The sequence below is a fragment of the Xiphophorus couchianus genome, chromosome 21, assembly GCF_001444195.1.
Source record: "Xiphophorus couchianus chromosome 21, X_couchianus-1.0, whole genome shotgun sequence".
Classification (NCBI taxonomy): domain Eukaryota; kingdom Metazoa; phylum Chordata; class Actinopteri; order Cyprinodontiformes; family Poeciliidae; genus Xiphophorus; species Xiphophorus couchianus.
The window spans coordinates 1,505,928-1,530,031 of NC_040248.1; the positions used below are offsets into that span (position 1 = coordinate 1,505,928).

The window sequence follows — 24,104 nt, forward strand, 5'->3', positions numbered from 1 at the left end:
AGGGCATGTGATCTTGTTTCCGGTGAACCTGACTGGCTGCGCAGCCGCAGATTAGATGACGCAGCGGAGTCTCTGCAGGTGGTTGTTGGCTCACCTGTCGGAGGATCATCGGATTACTGACACGCGACCCCGCTCGGGTCACAAGAGCGCATGCGCAGTCAAACCACAGCCTGAAACCGTTTCCTGTAGGCGGCCATGTTTTCCTGGAGGCTCAGGTTTCTTTCTGAGCGTCTCTTGGACGTTTTCTCTCAAACTGGAGATTTATTTAATTATAGATATTATTTTATAATGATAATAAAAGTTTAGCAGGTGTTGAATAAAAGTGATTTCCAAAGAACAGTTCACTGAAAACAGTTCAGATAAAACTCAACAGTTTCTGCCATTAAACATAAAAAACTGACTGAACTGAATGATGACGCAATCAGTATTACACTGTAAAAACTGACTGCAACCGGAAGTTTTAGCGCTTAAACTCAAATGATCATAATTGCACATTTTTTCAAATGTTTAGCTTGTAGTTTTAAAAACATCCTGTTTGTTTCAGGTATATTAAAACCAAACAGGAAGTCAGAAGTCATTGATTTAACTCAAATCAGCATTGATTTAATTCATATCAAAAAGTTAATTTCATAGGTTTAAGGCAACTTTTGAACTTTTTCTAAAAAAACTTTTATTTGACATCAATAAAAGAAACAAGGAAATAATAACAAATTATTATTCAAATTGACTGATTATTATCCTGAAATAAGTTGTGTTTCTGTTTTATCCGGTCACATCAGTCGGTTTATTATTCAAATAAAAGCAGAACCATCTGCTGCACATTAACAGAAACAACTGAATCCAGTATGTAAAGTTTCTCTGTCAAGATAAAGAAGCAGCTTCGCAGAAAGAGCGGTGCATCATGGGAAACAGGATGCACCGGTCGGGTCCCTGAGGCTCACCTGCTGAAACCTTCACCCACATCCACAGACTGCTGTTCTGTTAGATCAATTCAATTCATTCATAATAAAACTTTCATCTGAAAATGTTCTGGAAACTAAAACTGAACGGAAAAGCAGCAAAAGTCCAGAGAAAAGTTCAGAACTTTAGAAACTTACCAGGTTTTAAACAATAAAAAATAATTAAAAAGTAAATAATTTTACAGTAAATCTTTCATTTTTGTTATTTAAACATGCAGTATTTTCATAAAACAAACAAAAAACTAAACATTTACTGTAAATGCTGAAAACGGTCTCAGATATTTTTGCCAATAAAACAAAAGTGTTAAGTTAAAAAAAATAGTTTAAATATTTTCTTCTTCGTTGGTTCAGAAAATGTTTTTAGTCTAATATCAGCAACACAAACAAGAAGTTTCTTCTAAACTTCCTGATTCCAGAAACATTTTACTGCTAAGTTAAAGGTTGGATGTTTGTGGCACAGTCAAAGTAAACAGTAAAATAAAATAATGTGGCTCATAAAAGAAAAGATATTTGTGTTGAACTGAACATTTTCTGTTGATGAAGAAAAATAAGAAGCGTTTATTTGTATCAGCTCCACTTGCAGCTGCTGCAGCTCAGGGCCACAAAATAATATTCCAAGGGCCACAAATGGCTTCGTCCCCCGCAGCTCCTTCAGACTAGCAGGGAGAAATTAGCAAACATGGAGAACAGCTGGAGCTGCGGCTCAGTGAAACGCTGCTAAAAACCTTAAACGGTTGGTACGATGTAAATCACTTTGAAATGCCAGGCTGCTGAAAATGAGCCATACAATTTAAATTGATTGATTGATTGATTGATTGATTGATTGATTGATTGATTGATTGATTGATTGATTGATTGATTAAAGGGTTACTAGAGGAGCCATGTTGGGATGATTTCCAGGAGGCGGAGCTTCAGAGAGAGCAGGAGTTTTTAAAGAGACATGACCTAATTTCAATGCGTTAAATTAAAAAATCATTTTAGTTGAATGCAGCATTTTACTGGTTTTATAGAACCTAATTGTTCTATAAAAGCACATGTGGCTGGAAAACACATGTTACTGGCCCTTTAACTGTTTACTACTCATGCATTAACAGGTTGTTCCCGCTCTGATTCTGTGGTTCGGGTTCTGGCTGTGCTGAGTGACTCGGGTCCAGCTGTTCGGCTGTAGTTCGGCTGTCCTCCTGCAGGTCCAGCAGCAGCAGCAGCAGCGTGTTCCGGTCCTCCTGGGCTCTATGTGGTGCTGTCTCTCCGCTCTCCCTCAGCACACCGCCTCCACCAGCAGCGGACTGAGCAGGCCCTCGCAGCCGCTATCGGTGGCCCCCAGCCGGGCTCGTTTCCAGCCGCAGACCCCGGCAGGTGAGACTGCTGCTGGTTCCCCGGAGACCCGCGGGGCCCCCCCGAACCCCGCATCTGGAGGCCAGAGTCACGGACCCCTCCGCGGGGAACGAACCGGGGCTGTGATGAAACCATAAACAGAGTGCGCCACGCACGCTCACACGCACACAGACAGCACCACCGGGCCCGGACCGCGCTTGAACTTGGCCCCCCCTGTGTGGGTGCAGGGGCCGCGGAAGCATCGGCCCTCCGCGGCGCTTCGGGGACGGTATTGTCTGCGGAAGACTGACGCGCTGTTCGCGGCGGCCCCTGCGCTGTCAGACGAGGAAGTGAAGCTTCATACACGCCCATCGGATCCAGCCGAGGCAGCGGAGAGCCGTTCATCAGATAACAGCCGCGGGTTTGATCAACATGCGCTCCGCTTCTGATGGAGAGCTGCGGGGATAAGCTGCGCCACGACGCCGTTTTCCGCAGGTAGGTGAGCGGAGCGCGTTACGCAGAGCGCCGGACGGCTCCGGCGTCAGACTCAGCGCCGTGAAGGCCTGGCTCCATCTTTTTTTCGGTCTTTTTCTGGCAGTCACATGCATGCTCTCTGGCCTAACTGTCACCAGCGTGCGTGGAAGCGGGGCTGCGGGGCCAGATGTCAGCATCTGGAGCGGCACCTGTCTGCCTGGGGACGGGGCTGGACCGAACGGAGCCCAGGCTGCGCATATTGCTCACATTTGGACCCGAACCCGAGTTTTCACCCATATGGGGATTTTAGCGGGGTCTGCAGCGAGCTGGGCCACCACAGGTTTCACCTGTTCACCAATTCCTCACAAAATCACAAATTATAGGCATTAATGTGACATTGGAAAGGAAAATATGTCCAATTTATGGGAATATTTTCAGAGATTTAGTTCTTCAGTTAGGAATAAATCCAAACTGCAGAAAAACAGAGTAGAAATAGACACAGTAGAAGCATGAAAATATAACTTCAAGATTATTGGAAATATATAAAAAAAATAATAAAACACCGAGATGATATAAAACAATGTGCAGTTATCAGAAATATATTATGTCATAACGCGGTGCAGCTGGTTTGTTTGTTCTTTTTTAATAAATGTACAGAATGTGGATGTGTTGAAAACTTTAACATGTTTGATGGCAACATGCAGAATAACAGCAGGATGTGAAGACATTGGTTTTACAATAAACAATAAGTATTGAATTATTGTTTGAATGAAGGTGAACTGATCCGCAGCGCAAATCATTTAGATTTTATTAAAAATGTTTTAACCCCAAATATTCAGATGAGTCCAATTCCGATCTTTTCACATCCCAAAAATCCCATCCGGGTTGTTTCCACATGTTCAACTGAATCATATCCGATCGTTTCATGTCGCATTTTATCAAACCTTTGACGTCACTGACGTGACGAAAGCGTCATAATTCTGCACTAAAAGAAATCAGACACGTAAATCTGGAGGTAAAAAATCATTTATTAATTAGATTTATGAACTTCTGGAGGGATATTTGTTTATAAACACAGCGGATGCGCAGCAACCGACCCGCAAACGGCCTGTGGTTGCCATGGTTACCCACATTCATTAACATTAGCTAGCATTTTAGCAGCAGCCCCAAGAGATGGTCGTCGCAGCGTAATGGTGATATTAGTGACCCAGACGCCTCCCAGTCCGGTGAGTTTCAGAGAAAATGGCGCCGAACGTTTTTCACAATAAACAGTTTTATTCTCTGATCAAGACAAACATCCACGATGAGCAAGAGCTCTTTAATATAAGTTTTCATAAGAAAATTAAAAGAGAAGAACGGAATTCTTGTGCAGCGGACAAACACAACAAACCATTTGTTCCTATATTTTGGTCACAATTAGCGGAAAATGAAGAATGAAGATGAAGCTGCAGCCAAAATCTGGAACTAAAATGCAGCAGGTTGAAAAATAAAACCTCTGACATCTTCAGATGCCGCAAAGCTGTGCGGGAGTTGCGTCAACTGGATCTGGCGGCAGTTTAATAGGTAAAATAGGGAATTCTTCTGCAGACAACCATTTTAAATCGTAAATTTCCAGTTTTTTAAATGAGTTTTCCAGCTGCCCTTCATCGTCAGATTTCTGTTTATGTATTTTTGTTATTTCTGTTTATTGTGACGTGCTGATGCCTTTCTTGGCCAGGTCCCTCCAGTGAAAGCGATACTGGTCTCAGTGGGTTTTTATCTGGTTAAATAAAGGTTGAATAAAAACCTTTCATTAAGACATGCGCAGTAGGGTAGCTGTTGACGCAACGTGACGTCAACTGACAGAAGCCGCAGTTAATTCTCCACTAAGGGCCATAAATGTAGTTGTGCTTTGTTTTCATCCGCCTCCTTCTTCTTGTTTTGATCTTGTGATTATTGAACGAATATTAAAATCGATCCAAAGATGGCGGCGTCCGTTATTACTTCCGTAAACAAAGCGCCGCTGTGTGACGTCAGCGTTCACACAGAAGACCGATTGGGGTCGCATTTAATTAGTACAATAACAACAACAAAAAGGGTTTCTGTGAGAAATCGGAATTAAATTATGTGAAAATATATTGGAGGGTTTTTTTGGTGCTGGTCCATTGATGAAGGAGAGAGAGAGATAGAGAGAGATAGATAGATAGATAGATAGATAGATAGATAGATATTGATCTATTTTTAACAAAAACCTGCTGAATCAACGTGTTGCAACTTGTTGCAGCAACACATCAGAGCAGAGCCAGGCCGGAGAACAGGAAGTGGTAAAGCTTCACTGATAGACAGGTGACAGAGAGGTGTTACAACTGTTTCAGAGACTTCTCCTTTCAGAGAAACGTGTTGATCGTCAGAGTTTTTAGCTCTAATCAGTTGGAAATTGTCATAAAATCCCATGTTTGATGCAAAGTTCAGGAACAGATTAACACCATTAATGGTGGTGGTGCTCTTAGCTCATTCGTGCTACTTTAATGAGCTGTTGAACAACTCTGCCAATACCACATGTCAAAACAACAGCAATAAAATAAAAGGAGCAGAGGTGATATGCACCAGTGGGTGTTTCCTGTTCAGTTTGGTCCAGCTCCTCGGCTGTTTGAGCTCAGACTCGAACTCAGATGCTTCACTATCACGGCTTTCATCTCGGGGCCGCTGTGCCTCAGCGCTAACCGCTAACTGTTTCATACCTGCAGCATCACAACTCCTGGGTCATAGAGATGAGTCCAGCTAGTCTGAGCTAAAACTCGAACACGACTGATGGTGGAAATGCATAAAACTCTCAAGGATCAAGAATTATTGTGCTTCAAAGGTTCCAGATGTTAAAATTGTCTCTAAAAGCAATAAAGTTGTTGAATAAGCTGCTGGGTTCAGGAGCTGAAAGGATACAGTAGATACTGGAGAGTTCGGCTGTTTGGAGATTAAAAATGAGACAAATGAGGTCATCTGGGTTTAAGTGGATCCAGACGTTCAGAACCAGGCGAAAGAAACCAAACAGGAATCAAACCAAACTAAGAGAAAGAGCCGATTCTCCCATCTTTCCTCCTCCTGGTAAAACTCTGCAGTTACAGAGTTTTATGTTTGTGTAACACAAAACTTTACTTCACATCCTAAACTCCTGATCTGCACCAAGAAGAAATAAATGCATCAGAGATGATGATCAATCAGGCTTCAAATGTTTCAGCTGCACAACGATTTAAACGATTAAACATGATGAATCGATTATTCAGATAATCGTCAACTAATTTAGTAATCAATTAATCATTAACTGGAGAATACAGACTCTAAAAAACAACATATTCAGAGCAGCAATTAAGCCAAAACTGTACAAAAAATAAAATAAACATTTTGCATTTCAGACAAAAATAATCCCAATATCAGCAAAAAGATCTGAGCTTTTCACATGTTGATGTTTCAAACTCTTTGTAAGAGGAATTGTTGCAGAATTTCGACTTTAATTTCAGCCTCTTTGCATAGAAACATGATTAACAAACATAGAAATATGAAAGTAATCAGTGAATTATTTATAAATAAACAGAAATGGATTTAAAATTTATATTAAAACTTTTGATCTGGCCAGAAGACATAATGTAAATAATAAATAAAAAAGTTCACCAATCTCTCATAATCCAGAAACTCAGTTTACGTTCTACCAATATTTTAAGGTGGTCTGGAATTTAAGGCGGCTTTTTTTTTTCTGAATGAGGGAAGCCAGTTTTTCTTTTGGCCAGACAGCGACGGATTAAATATGTAAACAGCGAGGTACGGCGTCGGTACGGTCGGCTTGGTGACACCCGACACCGTCAGTGTAAACGTTCTGGGTCGCAGCAGAGGAGCGGTTAACCCCACGCTGTAAAAAATGTCCTCTCACCAGAATAGCAGTGACACAGTCACAGCAAGTCAGGTGGTTTTATTTGGGTCCATTTAGATCATGTTTTTACTACGATTTATGACAAAAATAGATTAAATCAGATGGTAACCAACAGAAAATCAAATATGTGGTGAAAAATAAACAACCTGCAGGAAGGAAGGAGCTGCAGTAACAGATCATTGATGTCTGATCTGGAGCAACATATGTTAACACATCAGCAACTGCTGCTGCTAATCAATCCTGGAAGAGTTATTATTAATTCTGACTCCCTATTTACATCAATTCTAATGTTTTAACATTTTTAATGCAATTATTTTCATTTTTCTGTACAGGCTGGAACCTTTGTATTTACATGTTTCTGGTACGCTTCTAAATCTGATGCACATCCGCAAACAGCAGCGATGGAAGAGTCTTCTCTCGGTTCATTTCTGCCTCTGAACCATCTGATTGGACGCTGGAAAAGGATATTGTTGTGTTAAAGTTGTGCTAAAAGCAGCTAGCCTATCAGCAAAGCCTAAAGTAGCATCTCAATGCTAAACATGTAGCAGCTAACGCTAATATCATCGTCCGCAGTCCTCATTTCTAAAGAAGCTCCATGAGTGATCAGAAGTTTCTGAACCTCTGGAAAGATGAACAGATAGAATAAAACTGAATCAATCTGATTGTTTCAACCATCTGTAAAATATAAACATCTTTGTTGTTGAGCTCATAAGTTTATTTATTGAATAATTTAGCAGAAAAAAGGTTTTTGAATTGGAAGTTTATTTTTGTGAATATATAGTTTTCAATTCAAATGTGATTAATACAGAAGTTGATTAAACATTTTAATCGAGTCCCACCTTTAGTTTTAAATCAGTTCACTGGACGACGGGGTGTACTTACTTTGTTTAGACCTTTTGGTTCGGACAACCAGCAACTTATTTATTAGTTGTTTTATTCCCTGATTCTCAGGAGTGATAAGACAAACTAATAGTCTGTAGGTTAGTGGTGGCCACACGTCCACTGGTGCGCTAATAGCGGAGCTAACATTTTCTTTAGCGCTTTAGCATTTTGTTTTCTTTAAAGACCTTTAGCGCAGTTAGCTTCCCCTAAATAATTTTTTCTGGAGTCTTATATAAGTGAAGATCAGAAAGTGAGGTGTGAATCTGACGTTTATGATTAGCGTTTCAGGGTTAGCGCAGCTAACATGCTAGCTAGCAGTTCCCAGTTTGGCTAAAACGTCTTTCTGTTTGTCTTAGTTTGTTTCAGCGTTGAATGATGGACAAGGAGCTGGTTCAGCAGAGCCAATCAGAACAGGCCTCCAATGGCCCCGCCCCCTCCACCCCCACCACCCCGACCCCCCCTCGGCTCATCCCCAACCCCATGCTCCTGGACTCCCCCGCCCCCACACTGACTCCCACCACCGCCTCCCCTCCTCCGCCGCTGACCCCCGCCCCCTCCGTCTCCTTGGCCCAGGGGCCGAAGGCGGCGGCGGCGGGGGGCGGGGCCTCGTCCCCTCACACCCTCATCCCGGCTCCGCCTAAACTCACCTCCACGGCGGCCCCCACGCTGCGCACCTACTCCCGCTCCCTCCTGCCCTCCCCGGCCTCCAGGGCGTCTCCTTCCTCCTCCTCTGTTGTCACGGTGACCGCAGCTTCACCCGTGGCCTCGTCTTCGTCGGCCGCGACACACGGCAGCACCACGACCTCCACCAAGACGTCCAGCGGCCTGACCAACGGGAACGCCCGGGGGGGGCCCACCTCCCCGCCCATCACGCCGTTTCACACCCCGGCCAGCCCACCTGGCCGCCAGGTGAGTCCAGGAGGAGGAGGAGACGCTGTGAAGGAATGTTCTAGATTAAAAAAGGTGAAGAGCCGAGGAACCCGCCTGGTTCAGAGTTAAAGTTTAAACTAATATTCAGTTTTTGCTGCTTCTGTCAAGTTTTGGTTTCCTGGAAGTTTCTGAAAAAAAGAAGCTGAGTGAGCAGCAGCTAATTCAGTTATCAATTAATTTATCAATTATTCTGATGATTAATCCAATAAAAATAATCTCATTCTTCAGATTTTTCATTTAAGCACTAATGGAGCTTTTAGACAATATTAGAAACACTTTAAAAGATCCAAATAAAATGATAATTCAATTCCTTTTCAAACAACACAATAAACATTTATTAATTTATTATTCTGCAGATTAATCAGTTATTTTTTATTTAAACAAAGAATTGTGAAGTTCTGGTGATTTTTCATTTACCAACATAATCCTTTTGTTCAATATTATTGCATTAAAAGAAGCAAATAAACAAATACATTCATTTTTAAATAAGAAAATAAACATTATTTTATTATTCAGAGTATTAATAGATGGAGTCGACTCACACAGTCTGTCTAAATGAAATAGAGATCAATTCATTTTATTAATGAAACCAAAGATCATCTTTTCATCTGTTCCTGGTTCTTTGGGCCGGTGCCGTTTGACGGTCCGACTCTGTTTTTATTTTTCTTTACATAAAAAATTAAAACATTTTTTCAGTTTCTGACCCAAAGGAAATCAAAGCGAGACATTTTCCACCAGTGGGAGGATTTGGGTTTTTGACAAACAGAACATGAATTCAAACAGAAAAAAATCTTCAGCAAAGAAAAACGAAGAATTAAAATATTTAAGCCTCAATAGTTTATATTTAGTTATAAGTTTATGTTAAATTTAGAGATAAACAGCTGATTATCTCTGGTTTGTCCAGGTTTTATTTTCTGTTATTTAAAGCTTTAAAAACATTTTGAAAAGCTGTTAAATTGTATTAAACCATAACTGCATTTCAAATATAAAACATTAGATCATATCTACTTTGTAACTGCAGTTTATTGGGTTTATTTGGTGTTTCCATAGTTACCAGTGATGCTCTTAGTAAAATATGATCGTCAGTAAAACTGGTGCAACATCAGTGTTTCAAAGGCAAGTTTCACTTTTCAATATTTAAATTTTCAATATTTACTTTTCAATATTTCACCTTTTGCACCTTCAGCCTGTTGGATCCTCTCTGCAGGAAGATGCTCACTCTGATGATTATTTAAAATGTTGGCAGCATCATGAAACATATGAGAGAACAAAGAGAGAAAATGTGAAAACATCACAACTGATATAATAATAAACAATTATATGACTTCCTATTGCAAAAATGAAGATAGAAAAATCAAAAAGTATCACGTTTGTAAAGCATAATCATTTATTTTCCTCACATTTCTATCATAAAAGTGACAGAAAGTTTGGTTCATGTGAACAGAAACAGATAATATCATAGAACCTGATTTTAATTTGTCCAAACAAGCTAAATATGCAGATGTTAATAAATGTTCATAATAAATATGTAAATATAAAGAAAGTTCCCTAAATTTAACCAGAGCCGATTATCACCATGAGTTTGACTTGAGAAGTAAAAAGTTCTTAGCTTCTGTTTTTACACTTTTAGAAAATGTTTAATTTATCTTTTTAATTTAATTTCAAAATATCAGTCAAAATTCAACCTACATAAAAAGAAAATCCTAAATTGTGTCAAAATCACGGTTAAACGCATCTGCATCATTTCCCTAAATACCAGAGATTTTACAGGATTTTAGCTGTAAAGTTCTGCTATAAACCCGTTTCTGTCCTGATCGGGCCTGCAGAATGAGCCGCCTGACTTTCATGTCTCTGTAGTCTGAATCCTGGCTGCAGACCAGGAAGTGATGCGTTCAGGCGCCGGGTCAGAGCGGCGGCTCTCTGAGGTTTCCTCCGTTTGCTTTCATCTCACAGCTTCACATTTAGTTTTTACTCTGCCAGACAAAATGCAGCTGAAATGTGAGAGAAGCACCGACGGAAAAGACGTTCATATCTGGAAATCTGTTCAAAAGCAGAAACAAATGATTTTTATTCTTAGGTTATTTTTTTAAACTTTTGAACAGTTTCAGTTTATTTATATCACACTAATTCATGACAGAGGTTTTCTCAAGGCATTTTACAGAAAAAATAATTTCAAATGGCTCTCAAATGCGTCCCAGTTGATGCAGATTGAAACGTTTTATTTGCAATCAGGGCAAAATTATTACTGCCATAATTTTCTTACAATGGAAAATGTTTAGTACAAGACAAAGTATCTATATTTTTATAACGAAGTTGGCATATATTCATGCTAAGATCAAACATCAGTAATCAGGAACAGCAGTGGCTCATCGGGTTATTAATATAATTACAACATCGTGACTCGTTACCAAACGGCTTCAGGCAGCAGAAACAAAACGGCGTCAGGAGTCAGCAGCTTCTGGTTTTTAGAAAGTCTCTTAAAAAACACATTTTCTGGATTAAATCCATGTTACTAAATTTATTTATTTATGATATGACCCATATTGGAAGTTCACAGCGACCCGATCCGGACTTTAAGAACCACTGATTTAAACCCTGAATCGGTTAAAATCTTCAGTTTGCTGTTTTCTTTGTGTTTCTATGACGGGAAGTTGATTGTTTCTAGTGTTTTAAAAAGTTTTGCAGTGAAACAAAGAGGTTGGGTAAAAGTGAGCAGCAGCTGGCGGTCAGTTAGCTTTGGGTTCGTCCAGGAAACTCCATGATTCACAGCAGAACTGATGATTCAGCCGTTTTTAATGAACATCAATCCTCTAAATGTCTCAATTCTCACTAAAATGCAACAAAATCTCATGTTTTTTCTACGTTTTCTCCTTTAATCTCGTTCTCTGTCTTTGTTCCAGGCGCAACAGCCTCATCCTGTGGGCACACCTGGTCTGGCACGAGCCAATCAGATCGCCTCACCTCTCAGGCAGAGGGTTTCCCAGCAGACTTTGCTCCTGGGGAAAGGCCTCAAAGGGTCGGGGCAGGACCAGGTGCTGCTGAGAGCTCAGATGGTAAACACACACACACACACACACACACACACCCGTACACACACGCGCACACACACACACACACACATTTTAAAGATGAGATTAAGATTTTCTTTTCTTTTTAGCTCTGGACCAATAAAATTTTTACCGGCCTGGTCTGACCACACATTTTCGGCAGTGATGTCTTTCCTTTTGTTAAATTATTCAAAAGATGCAAGTAAAGTTTATGTTAACAATAAATAAATAACAGGTGGTTGATGCCAGTGCGATTTTAAGATTGGGAATATTCTGCAGTTTCTAAGAAAATGATTAAACCATTTTAGGTCCATAGCAGCTCAGAACTGAAAACATTTCAGCCAAAAAACTCAAACATTTTGACATTAATCTAAAACATTTTCTTGAAAAAACGTGTAAATTTCTGAGTTTGAAAAGTGTAAAATTTGCTAGAAAATACTCAGAAATTTAGAGATTAACTTCATAAAAGTTCTAGAAAGTTTCTGAGATTAATCTCAAAAGTTTTTTTTAATAACCTGCTGCAGATTAAACGGAGAGGAAATGATTTTATTTTTCACTGATGCTCAGCTCTGCCTTCCTGCTCCTCCCTTTATTTCCTCCTCCTTTTCTTCTGCCTTCTCGGATTTCCTCACAGCTCATTCTTACGTCTGCTATGCGACCTGCACAGCCGCCCTCTTCCTCCTCCTCCTCTTCCTCCTCTGTCCCCTCCTCTAGCCCCGCCTCTGCCCAGGTGAGCCTGCTGGATCTTTATGCTTTCCTTTGACTAGCAGCAGCTTCAGTAAGGCTGCCCGGTAACCGTTGCTAAGCAGCGGTCGGTCCCTAACCATCATTTCTCTCCCGGTTCGCCTGCAGCTCCAGAGCCTCACCTTGAGGCCTCCTCCCCCCGGGACCCTCACCATCCCCCCGTCCCTGCGGCTGAAGCCTTCCTCCTCGGCGCCGCCGCCCCTCTCTCGGCCCGGCGCCCCCGTTTTCCCCCCGCTCAGGCCGCGACCGCAGCCCAGTGCCATGGCAACCGAGAGCCCGACCGCGCCCGGCCGCCATCGTTCCGTTCTGCCTCCAAGTACGGCCTCATGTTTCTTATAAAATACATGATTTACTTTATGTTTTGTCCATTTACATAAACTATAATAACATCTAATAGTAATAATTCTGTGTTATCACACTTGGAATATATTTACAGTATTTGTTTTATATTATTATAGAGTGCAACATTATATGATTGGATTACACAATATCATTTTATTTAGAAATTATCCTCCTCATCATTATTATTATTAAATAAAAATAAAACCATCTCCCTGTGTAAGTTGCTTAAAAACTCCACAACCTGGGGCGTGCTGTGGTGGCGCAGCGGGTTAGCACGCCCCCACGCCTTAGTCATCGACGCGGACGTCGCGGGTTCGACTCCCGGTCCCGACGACCTTTACCGCATGTTTTCCTCTCCTCTCCTCACCCTCCTTCCTGTCAGCCTACTGTAGAAAAATACGAGCCGCTAGCGCCGCAAAAACTCTTCGGAGAAAAAAAAACAACAAAAACAAAACTCCACAACCTACCAATGAAATTCATTGAAAATCCCCCGAACACTTCATTGAACCTCACCAAGACTTTACTAAGACTTTACCAAGACCTCACTGAGACCCAGTGACCCTTATCAACAGTAGATGGCCTGTACTTGCCAAAACTTCACAAGGACTTCACAAAGACCTCATCAAGACTCTTGAAAGACCGCACACAGACTTCTTATATTCTTACATCATAGCTGGGTCTTTATCCTGAATGAAAGAGGTTTTTAGGTTTTACGTTTTCTGCAGAATCATGAATTAATAAGTCAGAAAACGAACCTCCATACCCACAGTGAGCTCCAAGTCTAAATCATGCCTTGTTTAAAATGTTCATGTTTCCATGATTTCCTTCTCTTTGCTTCTTCCAGCTCTCTACTCTCCGGTCCGGGCCGTCCCTCTTCGACCCAGGCTTCACTCTCCCAGCAGTCACAGAGCAACAACCCCTCGACAATCCCTCCACCCCATCGCTGCGGCTCCCTCCAGTCAGGTCACATCTGTCAGTAAGCAGCTGACTGGGCTAAAGAGCTCTCCGTTAACTCAAACCGTTCTGGGTCCAAGCCCGTCCCAACACAGCCTGTTATCTTCCTCCAACCACTTTGAGCGCTCACCGTCTGCAGCGAGGCAGCTACAGATGATCGCCCTTTCCTCCAGTCAGCAGCCACAGGCGGGAACGTACGTCCACCCTGCGGCGCAGTCCAAGCCCGCCGAGCTGCCTGAGCGTTCCAGCCAATCAAAGAAGACCGCAAACAAGGACGACTTGAATCCTCTTCCTTTGAGCCCCTCTGCTTTGCCTTCTGCTCAATCTCACATACAAACGCTGACCAAGAAGAGAGAGCAGAAGGAGAGTGAAGATCAAGGAGCCATAAGCCGAGGAGTGAGACCAGGAATCAGAGAGGAACGGAGCGCCGGTAAAGACCTCCAGGTGGAGAAAAATGTCCAAACAGAGACGATAAAGCAGGAGAAGCTCACTGACACGGAGCAGGAACCTGAATCGGATCAGATGGAGGTAAAGGAAGAAGACCAGAGAGACAGAGAGAGGAGACAAACAGGAAGGAAAAGGAAACATGAGGAGGTGGAGGACGAAGGGGGAGATTCTCCCACGGATACATCAGACCGCCAGACCAACCAGAACACAGAACCGGTTCCACATCCGGACCCCGTTAAAGACTCAAGCAAGGGATCAAAACCCAAACTGGATCTCAATCCAGCACCAGTAAAAACTCCATTAAAAGCAACAGTTTCCGTCCAGAATCCAGTAACAGAATCTGTTCCAGGTGAAAAACCAGTAACAGGTCCACTTCCTGTTAAGGTTCCGATAACAGGTCCACTTCCTGTTAAGGTTCCGGTAACAGGTCCAGTTCCTGTTAAGGTTCCGATAACAGGTCCACTTCCTGTTACACCTCCAGTAACGGGTTCACTTCCTGTTAAGGTTCCGGTAACAGGTCCACTTCCTGTTAAGGTTCCGATAACAGGTCCACTTCCTGTTAAGGTTCCGGTAACAGGTCCAGTTCCTGTTAAGGTTCCGATAACAGGTCCACTTCCTGTTACACCTCCAGTAACGGGTTCACTTCCTGTTAAGGTTCCGGTAACAGGTCCACTTCCTGTTAAGGTTCCGGTAACAGGTCCAGTTCCTGTTAAGGTTCCGGTAACAGGTCCAGTTCCTGTTAAAACTCCAGTAAAAGGACTGGTTTCCACTAAAACACTGGTAACAAGACTAGCACCAGTAAAAGGACCGGCTGCAACCCAACCTTCAGTAGCAGAACCAGTAACACCAGTACCAGGACCAGCTGATGTTAAAATGTCAGTAAAAGGACAGGTTTCGACTAAAACTCCAGTAACTGGACCAGTTCCAGTTCAAACTCCAGTAACTGGACCAGTTTCAGTCCAAACTCCAGTAACTGGACCAGTTCCAGTCAAAACACCGGCAACAGGACCAGCTTCAACCAAAACTCAAGAAACAGGACCAGTTTCAGTCCAAACTCCAGTAACAGGACCAGTCCCAGTTAAAGCTCCTGCAACCGAACTGATTTCAACCCAAACACCAGTAGCAGAGCTAGTTCTGACCCGTAAACCAGTAACAGGACCAGTTCCAGTTAAATGTCCTGTAACAGAACTAGTTCTGACCCATAAACCAGTTACTGGACCAATTCCAGTTAAAGCTCCTGCAACAGGACTAGTTTCAACCCAAACACCAGTAACAGAACTGGTTCTGACCCATAAACCAGTATCAGGAACTGTTCCAGTTAAATCTCCAGTAACAGAACTAGTTTCAACCCAAATGCCAATGAAAGGATTAGTTCTGACCCATAAACCAGTAACAGGACCAGTTCTGGCCCAATCACCAGCAACAGGACCGGTTCCTGAGGTCCAAAGCCAGAGGCTGCCAGAACCTCAACGGGACCTTCAGTCCAACCAGGAGGACTTCTGTGAGAACATGTCGACCCAGTCCGACAATCAGTCAGGTATCTCCCAACACAAAACGTTCTGCTCATTTATTCTACTCCATTACTGGATCAGACCGGGTCCGATTCTGGTCGCCAAACCGGAACCAAAATTCTTCAGAAATCTAATAGCAGCAAATATAATCCTAGTAAATCAGGGTGTTTTCAAAGTCCGGTGGACTCGGTTCGTGGTTCGGTTTCACGTTGCACTGAGTCAAAAGATTCAAGCCCTTTGAGCAGCAGGTTCCCCTCCTGGCCTGTGGGGGCGCTGCACCAAAAACCACTGGAGGAAATGACACAAAAACCCCAGAAAATACTGAGTTCATCTTCCTTCTTTACAAAATGGAAACACAAACTGAGCGGGTCAGATTTTAGCGGCTGGAGGATTTCTGTTTGGCTAAAGACCAAAGGACGACTCATTTCGTCCTGCGCTGTAGTCCACTTCCTTCTTTAGGAGCGGTTTCTGGTCCGCTTAGCATTCACATATGCATTCAAATTGAACCAGAGTTCACTTCAACAAAACCAAACCCGAGGTCTGTAGGCGGACCAGAGTTTGATTAACATTCACCAAACAAATCGGACTTTAAAGACAGACGGACTGGAGTTGGATTAAATCAGATTATACTACCTTTAATCTCCATGGTCTGTGTAGCCGTCAGCTTTATGTGGCAGGAGAGTCAGATGCTTCCTAGTATTATCAAACAAAAGGGAGACAAAAGCCAGAAACCGGAGGTATCAAAATTAATCCTGGCTACGTATTTGTTTCAGTTCCTCTAAATATGCAGAACAAACCAGATGAGTCAAACCAGTATAAAGAAAAATTACATTTGGATAACTTGATGGTTTTTTTCTGCAACATAAATTTGACCTAATCTTTTCGCTTATATTTGGTTCATAAATATTTCCTGTAACGATAATTCTGCCCGTTCTTCTGTTCCCATCACATTTTTCAGTTTCCTGCTTCTTGATGAAAATATCTGATTATAATTTGTCAAAAAAGTTGTAAAATGTTGCCCTCTCTGGAGCTCCGTAGCCGAATCTTTGTTTACAGTAGAAACAACTTTTAAGTTCAAACTGGTCAAGTAAAGTTAGACTTTATATGAGTTACCATTTTGATATCTTTTATTATTTTTACTCATTTTGTAGTTTTAGGATTTATTTTAGATTTTATGGAAAGTTCAGCTGTCAGAGTCACTCACCCATCTGAACTGAGTTTTTTTCTTTAAACTACATCAATGCCCACAGTCTCTTCTCTATATATACAATTTATACATCTAAATGTAGACATTTCTTTCTACTTTCACACGATGTGCCTCCTACTGCTGTAGGACTTACAGTTTTCCGTTGAATCAATCCAGAGTGTAGAAAACAAACCCGACTTCCTATAACTTCCACTGTAACTATTGTCATAAATCCTCCATAAAACACTTTAGACATAAAACTGCATGTGGCCATCAGACTTCCTTCCACGTTTAGTTTGGTATGTTTTATGATATAGTTTACATGTGTTGCACAGTGGGGCTTTGTGCTCCACCCATTGCGCCCCAGAAAGGAGGGAATCACCATAGAAACGAGTGACTCAGCGTTTTATTTAAGATTTAGGTCCTTTTTTAACATCCAGTTTTATCTTTGAAAACATTCAGGTTTCCCTCATTTCATTCCATGAATTTTCCGTCTCATTGCTCTCAAACCTCAGGATGTTCTAGTTTTGTTCGTTCTTCGCTGTGACTGTGCAGATTGACCAGATTTCCGTTTCTTTCCCTCCCAGCGTTGTCCAGCCTCTCCTCCCAGTCTCCTCCCTCCTCCCCCTTCATCGCCTCCTCATCAGAGAACCCTCCCCCCCTGCTCCCCACTCAGCCCGCCCACCCCACCGACCTCAGCCTGCCGCCGCAGCACGAGGCGGCGAAGGCTGACAAAACGCCGTCAGATTCCCAGCATGCGACAGAAGCCGAGGCCGAACCCGTCTACCAATCAGGCGATGAGTCTGAGAGCCAATCGCTGGGCAGCCCCTGGGAGATGAAGGCGTGGCCTGAGGGGCGACAGGTTCTGACTCACCTGGTGGAGGGATTCGTCATCCAGGAGGGTCTGCAACCGTTTCCTGTAAGAACCCAAAGAAACGGATCTTCCCTAAACATCTGCTTTCTACTTAGAAAGCCTTTATATGACAAGGGTATAGTTAAAGTCCACTAAACCAATTAAAGTCTAATGTTTTTGTTGATTTTGTGTCCTTTACATTTTTATATTCCATTAATTATCATATTTTTTTTATTTAAATTTTAAAAATGACATTTTAGTTGATTTCTTTTTCATTATTTTTTTGCTCAGTAAATATAACTTCTTGTTATAAATTTACATTTTAAGACTAATTTCATAAATTGAAAAAATTCCCTAAAGTAAAACATTTATTTTTTACAGTCATAGAGCTGGTATTAAATTTTTTTATTGGAGAAAAAATAACCAGATGTTTTCATAAATCTGCTGTATTTTTTATTCAGTGAAATATTTCAGTATTAAACCTAAAATGTTTTATTTAGAACCTAAACTTTTATCCAGAAAAGTTTCCATCTCTAAAGTTCAGCCATAATTTCCTCGGTTCGTTTCTTCAGGAACAATAAATGCTGAATATTAACCTGATCCTGGTTCTGTGGTCCAGGTGAACCGCTCCTCCCTGCTGGTACCGGAGCAGGTGCCCAAACCCCAGGAGGTGAACGGGACCAACGGGAGGCCGGCGCTGCCCGCATCAGAACCCGTGAAGCCGACGGAGCCGTCCACAGACTCGGAGGAAGAGGACGGCGGAGACACCGGCGACCTGGGGAACAGTAAGGCTGGACGGAACCGCGTTCTGCAGGTCGGGCGGAACCGGGCTCATCCTGGGCGTGTTTGTTGTGTTCCCTCAGAGTCGGGCCACAGAGACCGGACGGTGCTGCACTGTCAGTTCTGCGGGAAGCGAGGCCACGCGCACAACTTCATGCGCTCCAAACGGTTCTGCTCCACTTCCTGCGCGCGCGGGTGAGAACGGCTTCCTCTGTCTACAGAGCAGAACCAGATCAGTCCAGTTCTTGGTCCATTTCAGGGCAGCAAAACTTAACAAAATAATTTTCTATCTCCAGACAGACAGCGTTTTGGAATCATTGATTGTTTTCTATTGTTTTGGACCAGGTTTTACCAGGATTGACCTGGTCAGGGGCTAAAAGAGAGGAAATGATTGTCAGCGCTAAGACCCGCCCCCTGACTCTGATTGGTTGTTTCTCATTAGCATTGGAAGAAATGGAAGGAGTTCAGTTTTTTCAATGATTTTCTGTCTCATAACATATTTTAACGACATAGTGACCATTTCAACAAACATGTACAAAAAGCATTTTTTATAAAAGTTACTGCAGCTTTATTTACCATTTTTATTTACTTAAGTTAATGAAAATGTTTTCTCAATTTCATGTTTTGTTATTTTGTGCGTTTGCAAACCTGTTTCCATTCATTAAAAACATGACGCCAGTCATGTTTTTTAAAAACTGTAAATCTTAAACGAAGTGAGTTCTGACCTTGGCTGCAGAGGTTGTGCTGCAGCCCCAGCAGCTGCTGCAGCAGCGGTGGCGGCGCTGGCAGGATGCGGTTCTGTGGTTCTGTGGTACCAGAGCCGAGGCAAACAATCCAGACCTGAGCCTGAATCAGAGCAGCAGAGCGACTCGACCCTCACCGCGCCTCTGGCTTTCTCTTTCAGTTTCAATGTCCGGCTGACGAAGCGCCTGAGGGCCCTGAGCGCCGGCAGCCGGTCCGAGAGGCCCCGACCCGCTCTGAACCGGGCCGAGTCGGTACCGGGGAAACCTCTGCTGCTGCGCCTGGTAGGAACCCGCATCCAGCCTCCACTCTGACATGACAACACACCTACATGAAAAATACTAAAATCGAAACGAGGAAAAGCAGAGAAACCTTTGGGGGTTGGGATCCTACTGTCACAAAACCAGGACACATAATAATTAGTCTGACATGAAATTATTCAATTTTCACCATTTTTCTGTTTAGATCATAGATTAATCTTTGTTCAGATACTCACATCACCCACTGAGGTCCAGTCCACAGTTTGTACTGACCGCTTGACTCTGTCCAGACTGTAGACAGAGGAAAGATGGGAAGTTTGCGCCCTCTGGTGGTTTATAGCGCAATGACAGCGACTGTACTGGTTTTACAAATTTCTTAAAAACTTTTTTCAACTTTAAAGACAGTTCGGTCTCAGATAAACACTTAAAAGAAACATGCAAAATCTCTGTAATGTTTTGTACAAAAATTTAAAATCTTGCTATAGAAATGACTGAAAATGATTTTCCCATGTTTGTATCAGAAAATTTTCATTTGTCTATTTTTTCCTTCACTTTTAACACAAAACAACAAATAATTTATAAAAGATAAATGACTAAACATATGTTGAAATGTAAAGGAAAGTTGTAACAATTGAGTCTATAATATCACATTATAATAATGCAAAAGATAAGTTATAAAGTACCAAATAAAAAGCTATTTCAAAAATTGGAAAAGTATAGATTTTTGTGTTTATGGTTTAATTCTCATTTTCTTTTCCACAGTAATTATAAACCATGTCACTATTTCTCCTCTAAAAATGTTTGTTAAAAGATTTAAATCAGAGATTTAATAACGTGTGGACTCGTCCGTCTCTCACCGGTCCTCTTGTCCCGCCTCCTGTCCCCCCGCAGCCCCGGGACCTCTGGAGCGCCGGGCGCCGCGAGAAAGACGGGAAGGAGAAGCCGGTGGCGGCGGCGGAGCAGAAGGCCGAGGAGGAAGACGACGACCTGGGGGCGTCCCCGCACGGCTTTGGAGAGGCGGAGGACGACGACGACGACGGAGGAGAGGAGGATCCTGCTGTTGCCATGGCAGCCAGGATGGAGCGGCGGGCGGCGCGGCGCGCGCGCAGGACGTCGGCGCCGGCCGTCACGGCCTCGACCCCGACCACCACGTTCCGGCCCGCCCCGGCCCAGTGGAGCGTGGAGGAGGTGACGGCCTTCATCCACACACTGCCGGGTGAGTCTCCGCCCGCAGGACAGGTGGATGTTATTGTTTACATCCGGAAATGTCGCGCAACGCCAGAGAGCAATAGCGCTATTCTTTTATTTCCCATTAACCCGCAGGAGAACAATAAGATTAACAAACTTTGAGATGTAAGTATTACTGATTCAGTGCAGGGCGCCACAGCAAGGTTAAAAATAACAGGAAAACATTTAAAGAATAACTGAAAACCAGTTTATTCTTCTTCATCGCTCTCTGTGTCGCTAATGTTTCAGGATTCAACGACCAAAATCCTGATTTGTGTGGGACAAAAAAATCACTAAAAACATTTTTCTGAACAATGTTCTGTTCACACAAAGAACAGAACATTGAGTCAGTAACAGTTTTATGTTTTCAGGCTTGATGTTTATTTTGTGATTTTCTGAACACAGCAGTGGTGAATTAGCTAATTTAAACATCTGCTACTGATGATCTGTCAGAGTTGGTGGATGGGTCACTTTTATTTTTAACTGAACAGAAACACCAAATTCTGCAGCACATCTACATGTTACAGTTATCATAGTCAAGCTAGCATAACTAGCCTACTTCCCTCGGCCTCACTACTTGTTGTTTATTATGAAATGTTCCTGACCTTGTTATCTAGTTGTCATAATGGTAACAGTTAGTAGCAAAGCAGTGCATCATTTTTTCTTCTAAATATCAGGTGTGTATTGAAGATTTAGTGCATTATGTACAGGTAACCCAACACTAGCGATCGTTAGCAGCAGGAAGCTGGAACAGGATGTTGCAACATAACTATAGCTAACTAAACTAATGAAATAACAAAAACTTTAATTGAAATAAACATTTTTGTTAACTGAAATAAATAAAAATGGTAATTAATGACAAAAACTATAACTTACTATTACCTCTATAAAACCAACACATGCTGAAATTATAGACTTAATATCGTCTGTTTTTGAATCTGTTAATTAATCTTTCCAACTGAAGTGAAATTGATTCTTTTTTTCCCAATACAAGCAGCAGTTTACGTCAGCTGTCGGTAAATTACGGCGCTCCATTTACGCCGGTCCGCAAAAAGTTGTAAGAAAATACCAGTCAGCTGGTCGTTCAGCAATAATTTAATACATTTTTTGAGAATGCTGTTTTATCCTGAGTCCTCGTCACCCAATCAGTGAATATTCATCGACTGATTTTGGACCTAAAAATTAACCAAAGTATGAAAAAAACTGAAACTACTACTAGAAAATTAGAAAATATTTAACTAATAAAAATGAGCAAACACACTCTAAAAACTAATTAAAACTAATTGTCACAATGAAATAAATCTAATCTAAATGAAAAGCCCAGAGTCGCTCTCCGCCGCTCTGGAACCAGCGGCGTGATTTACACCCGAACATCAGCAGACGACGGCGACTCGGCTTTCCTGGATCCAATCATCCAATTAAACGTTTCGCAAATCACAGAAACCATCAGCAGGCTGAAGCAACTTCTCTCTAACCACAAACGGTCGTTGAGCAACCGGAGAAACATCTGGAGGTGAAGGAAAAACCCTGAGGGGAGAAAAACTCTGGCGGCTCCAACCGTCTCCAGGTTCTGATCAGCAAACAGATTCGTTTTCTCCTCAGCGTTCCGGTTACACAGAATATCAGCGTTAATCAGAAACCGTTAACGTTGCAAACAGAGAGGCTGAGATCATCTTACAAACTGACGACACGCCCGTCTGGTCTTCAGAGAAAACTCATCATCATCATCATCTTCACACTGACGTTATAAAACTAAATTAAATATTTGTTTAGTTCTAACGTAAAATGTCAGAGAAAAAATTAAAAATAAAACAAAAAAATACATTGTAATAAAAATGAGCCGTCATTAGCAGCGATAACTTCGGTTCACTCTATTTTGTTGGTGTTCCCACAGCATCATGCCTCCACCACCGTGTTTGTTCCTGCTGATTTCCTGTGTTGGTGCCGACCAGAATCTCCAAACGTTTCACTTTGGTCTCATCTCTTCAAAAAACTATTTTACTTATCTTAGTCCTGCTGCCATCTTGTTTTAGAGGCTTCTTTCCTGACCTTTAACCTTTACCAAGGAACAAAGTCAGTTTTCCACACATCTTCTCAGCAGTTTGCATTAGGTTAGATGTAAATAAGCGGGTGTACTTACTTTCCGCTCATGGTGTGTGTGTGTTGCTCCGTCAGGCTGCGGCGACGTGGCCGAGGCCTTCAGGCTGCAGGAGATCGACGGCCAGGCTCTGCTGCTGCTGACCGAGGATCACCTGATGACCAGCATGAACATCAAACTGGGTCCGGCCCTCAAGATCTGCGCTCACATCAACGCCCTGAAGAACCAGTGAGGGGACGGAGGCGAGCCCAGAGGGGAACGCAGGGGGGGCGGCGTTCAGGAGGCAATAAAGATGAGAAATCTGGAAACTTCGGGGTTCGTGTGCTTTCAAAGGACCGAAGCTGACACCAAGGATGACAGAACAAAGTCACAAAAAGAGGAAATTGTTGGTAATTTATAATTTATGATGTTGTGATGGAGGTGTGGCCTTAGCGGACCGGACCGGACCGGAGCAGAACCTCGTCTGTGTAGCAGGAAACCGCGAGGAGTTTTGTACCTTTCTGTATATTTTACAAGCCACTGGAGAGTGTACATTTCAAGCTATTTCATGAAGGATTTTCAACATTTAATATATGAAATTTGTCTATTTAGTTTTTTTAGAGCGTGACGTCAATGACAAATCTATCCCTGTAGCTAACATAACCAGTGTGTGTGTGACTGGGTGTGTGACTGGGTGTGTGACGGCGTGCGGGGGTGAGTGTGTGTGTGGCTGAGTGTGTGTGTTAAAGGAAGACGACGACAATAATCTGTAGAGTTTGTAATCATTCATCAAAGTTTAATGTTTTCTATCCAGTTCTGGACAGAAACTCGTCTCGGTTCAAAGCGTCGCCATCAGGGTAGCGAGCAGCGTCTGCAGTCGTCACATTTTTATGATATCCTGCTTGAAATTATTTAATAAATGAACAATTAACCAAACAGGCTGCTTGTTTTCCTTCAGACCTCAGAGGTTTGATGGTGTAAATTAATTAGAAAAAGGAATTAATTTATAAAAGATAATAAAGAGTAAAAACATATTTTATATGTAAAAGTTAAACAAACATTTTTACAATGGATATAATTCTGAATTTTACATATAAAACTGTTCAAAATGAAAATGTAGTACAAAAGAATATTTTTATTCATCATATATTTTAATCATTAACAATAGAAAAATCCAGATTTCTGTATTTTTTAAACAAGTTTTATTTTCCTATTTTTTTATTTGTTCAATGTATATTTATTTATTCAGTTATCTGACCTAATATGGCCGATTTTTATCATTTTCACTTTAACATTTTATTTATTATAAAATATTACATGATTATAGTTTTAAATTGTTATTTATCTTTATGTTTGAACAGTTTAGATGTTATTTTAAGAGTAATATAGCATTAAAATGTCATATTAATATTTTTTGTAGGGTGGACTGATTATGAAACATATCCAAATGTTTTCTAGAAGATTTCTGAGATGAA

General features: G+C 41.9%; 2 protein-coding genes and 1 long non-coding RNA gene across 44 annotated transcripts in view; 1 reads left to right on the forward strand and 2 right to left on the reverse strand.

The window, feature by feature from the left end:
* LOC114136418 (NACHT, LRR and PYD domains-containing protein 3-like) overlaps window positions 1-24,104 on the reverse strand; it is a 476,176-nt gene that overhangs the window by 211,762 nt on the left and 240,310 nt on the right. The window lies entirely within an intron of this gene.
* On the forward strand, window positions 2,224-23,004 carry phc3 (polyhomeotic homolog 3). 8 transcript variants are annotated; one of them, XM_028004317.1, is made up of 13 exons: window positions 2,224-2,768; window positions 7,887-8,439; window positions 11,361-11,513; window positions 12,142-12,237; window positions 12,360-12,567; window positions 13,438-14,691; window positions 14,722-15,531; window positions 17,279-17,610; window positions 18,164-18,329; window positions 18,408-18,519; window positions 19,229-19,349; window positions 20,217-20,541; window positions 22,728-23,004. In XM_028004317.1, the coding sequence occupies exons 2-13, from the start codon at window positions 7,903-7,905 to the stop codon at window positions 22,880-22,882; spliced, it is 4,269 nt and encodes a 1,422-aa protein (XP_027860118.1). In that variant the 5' UTR covers window positions 2,224-2,768; window positions 7,887-7,902; the 3' UTR covers window positions 22,883-23,004. The 8 variants fall into 8 exon arrangements, with proteins under 8 accessions (XP_027860118.1, XP_027860117.1, XP_027860119.1 ...); XM_028004316.1 differs by having other exon boundaries at window positions 13,438-14,678; window positions 14,709-15,531; XM_028004318.1 differs by having other exon boundaries at window positions 13,438-14,571; window positions 14,602-15,531.
* On the reverse strand, window positions 8,354-11,529 carry LOC114136488 (uncharacterized). The gene is made up of 3 exons (XR_003593817.1): window positions 11,422-11,529; window positions 9,632-9,680; window positions 8,354-8,464 (listed from the first exon to the last, which is right to left on the reverse strand). It is a non-coding gene; the product is annotated as an uncharacterized LOC114136488 (long non-coding RNA).

Coding starts and splice junctions, on each gene's coding strand:
- phc3 (XM_028004313.1), top strand. CDS start 7,903: ATGATGGACAAGGAGCTGGTTCAGCAGAGCCAATCAGAACAGGCCTCC. Junction 11,514..12,141: donor TGCTGCTGAGAGCTCAGATG/GTAAACACACAC, acceptor ATTTCCTCACAG/CTCATTCTTACGTCTGCTAT. Junction 20,542..22,727: donor CTTCATCCACACACTGCCGG/GTGAGTCTCCGC, acceptor TTGCTCCGTCAG/GCTGCGGCGACGTGGCCGAG.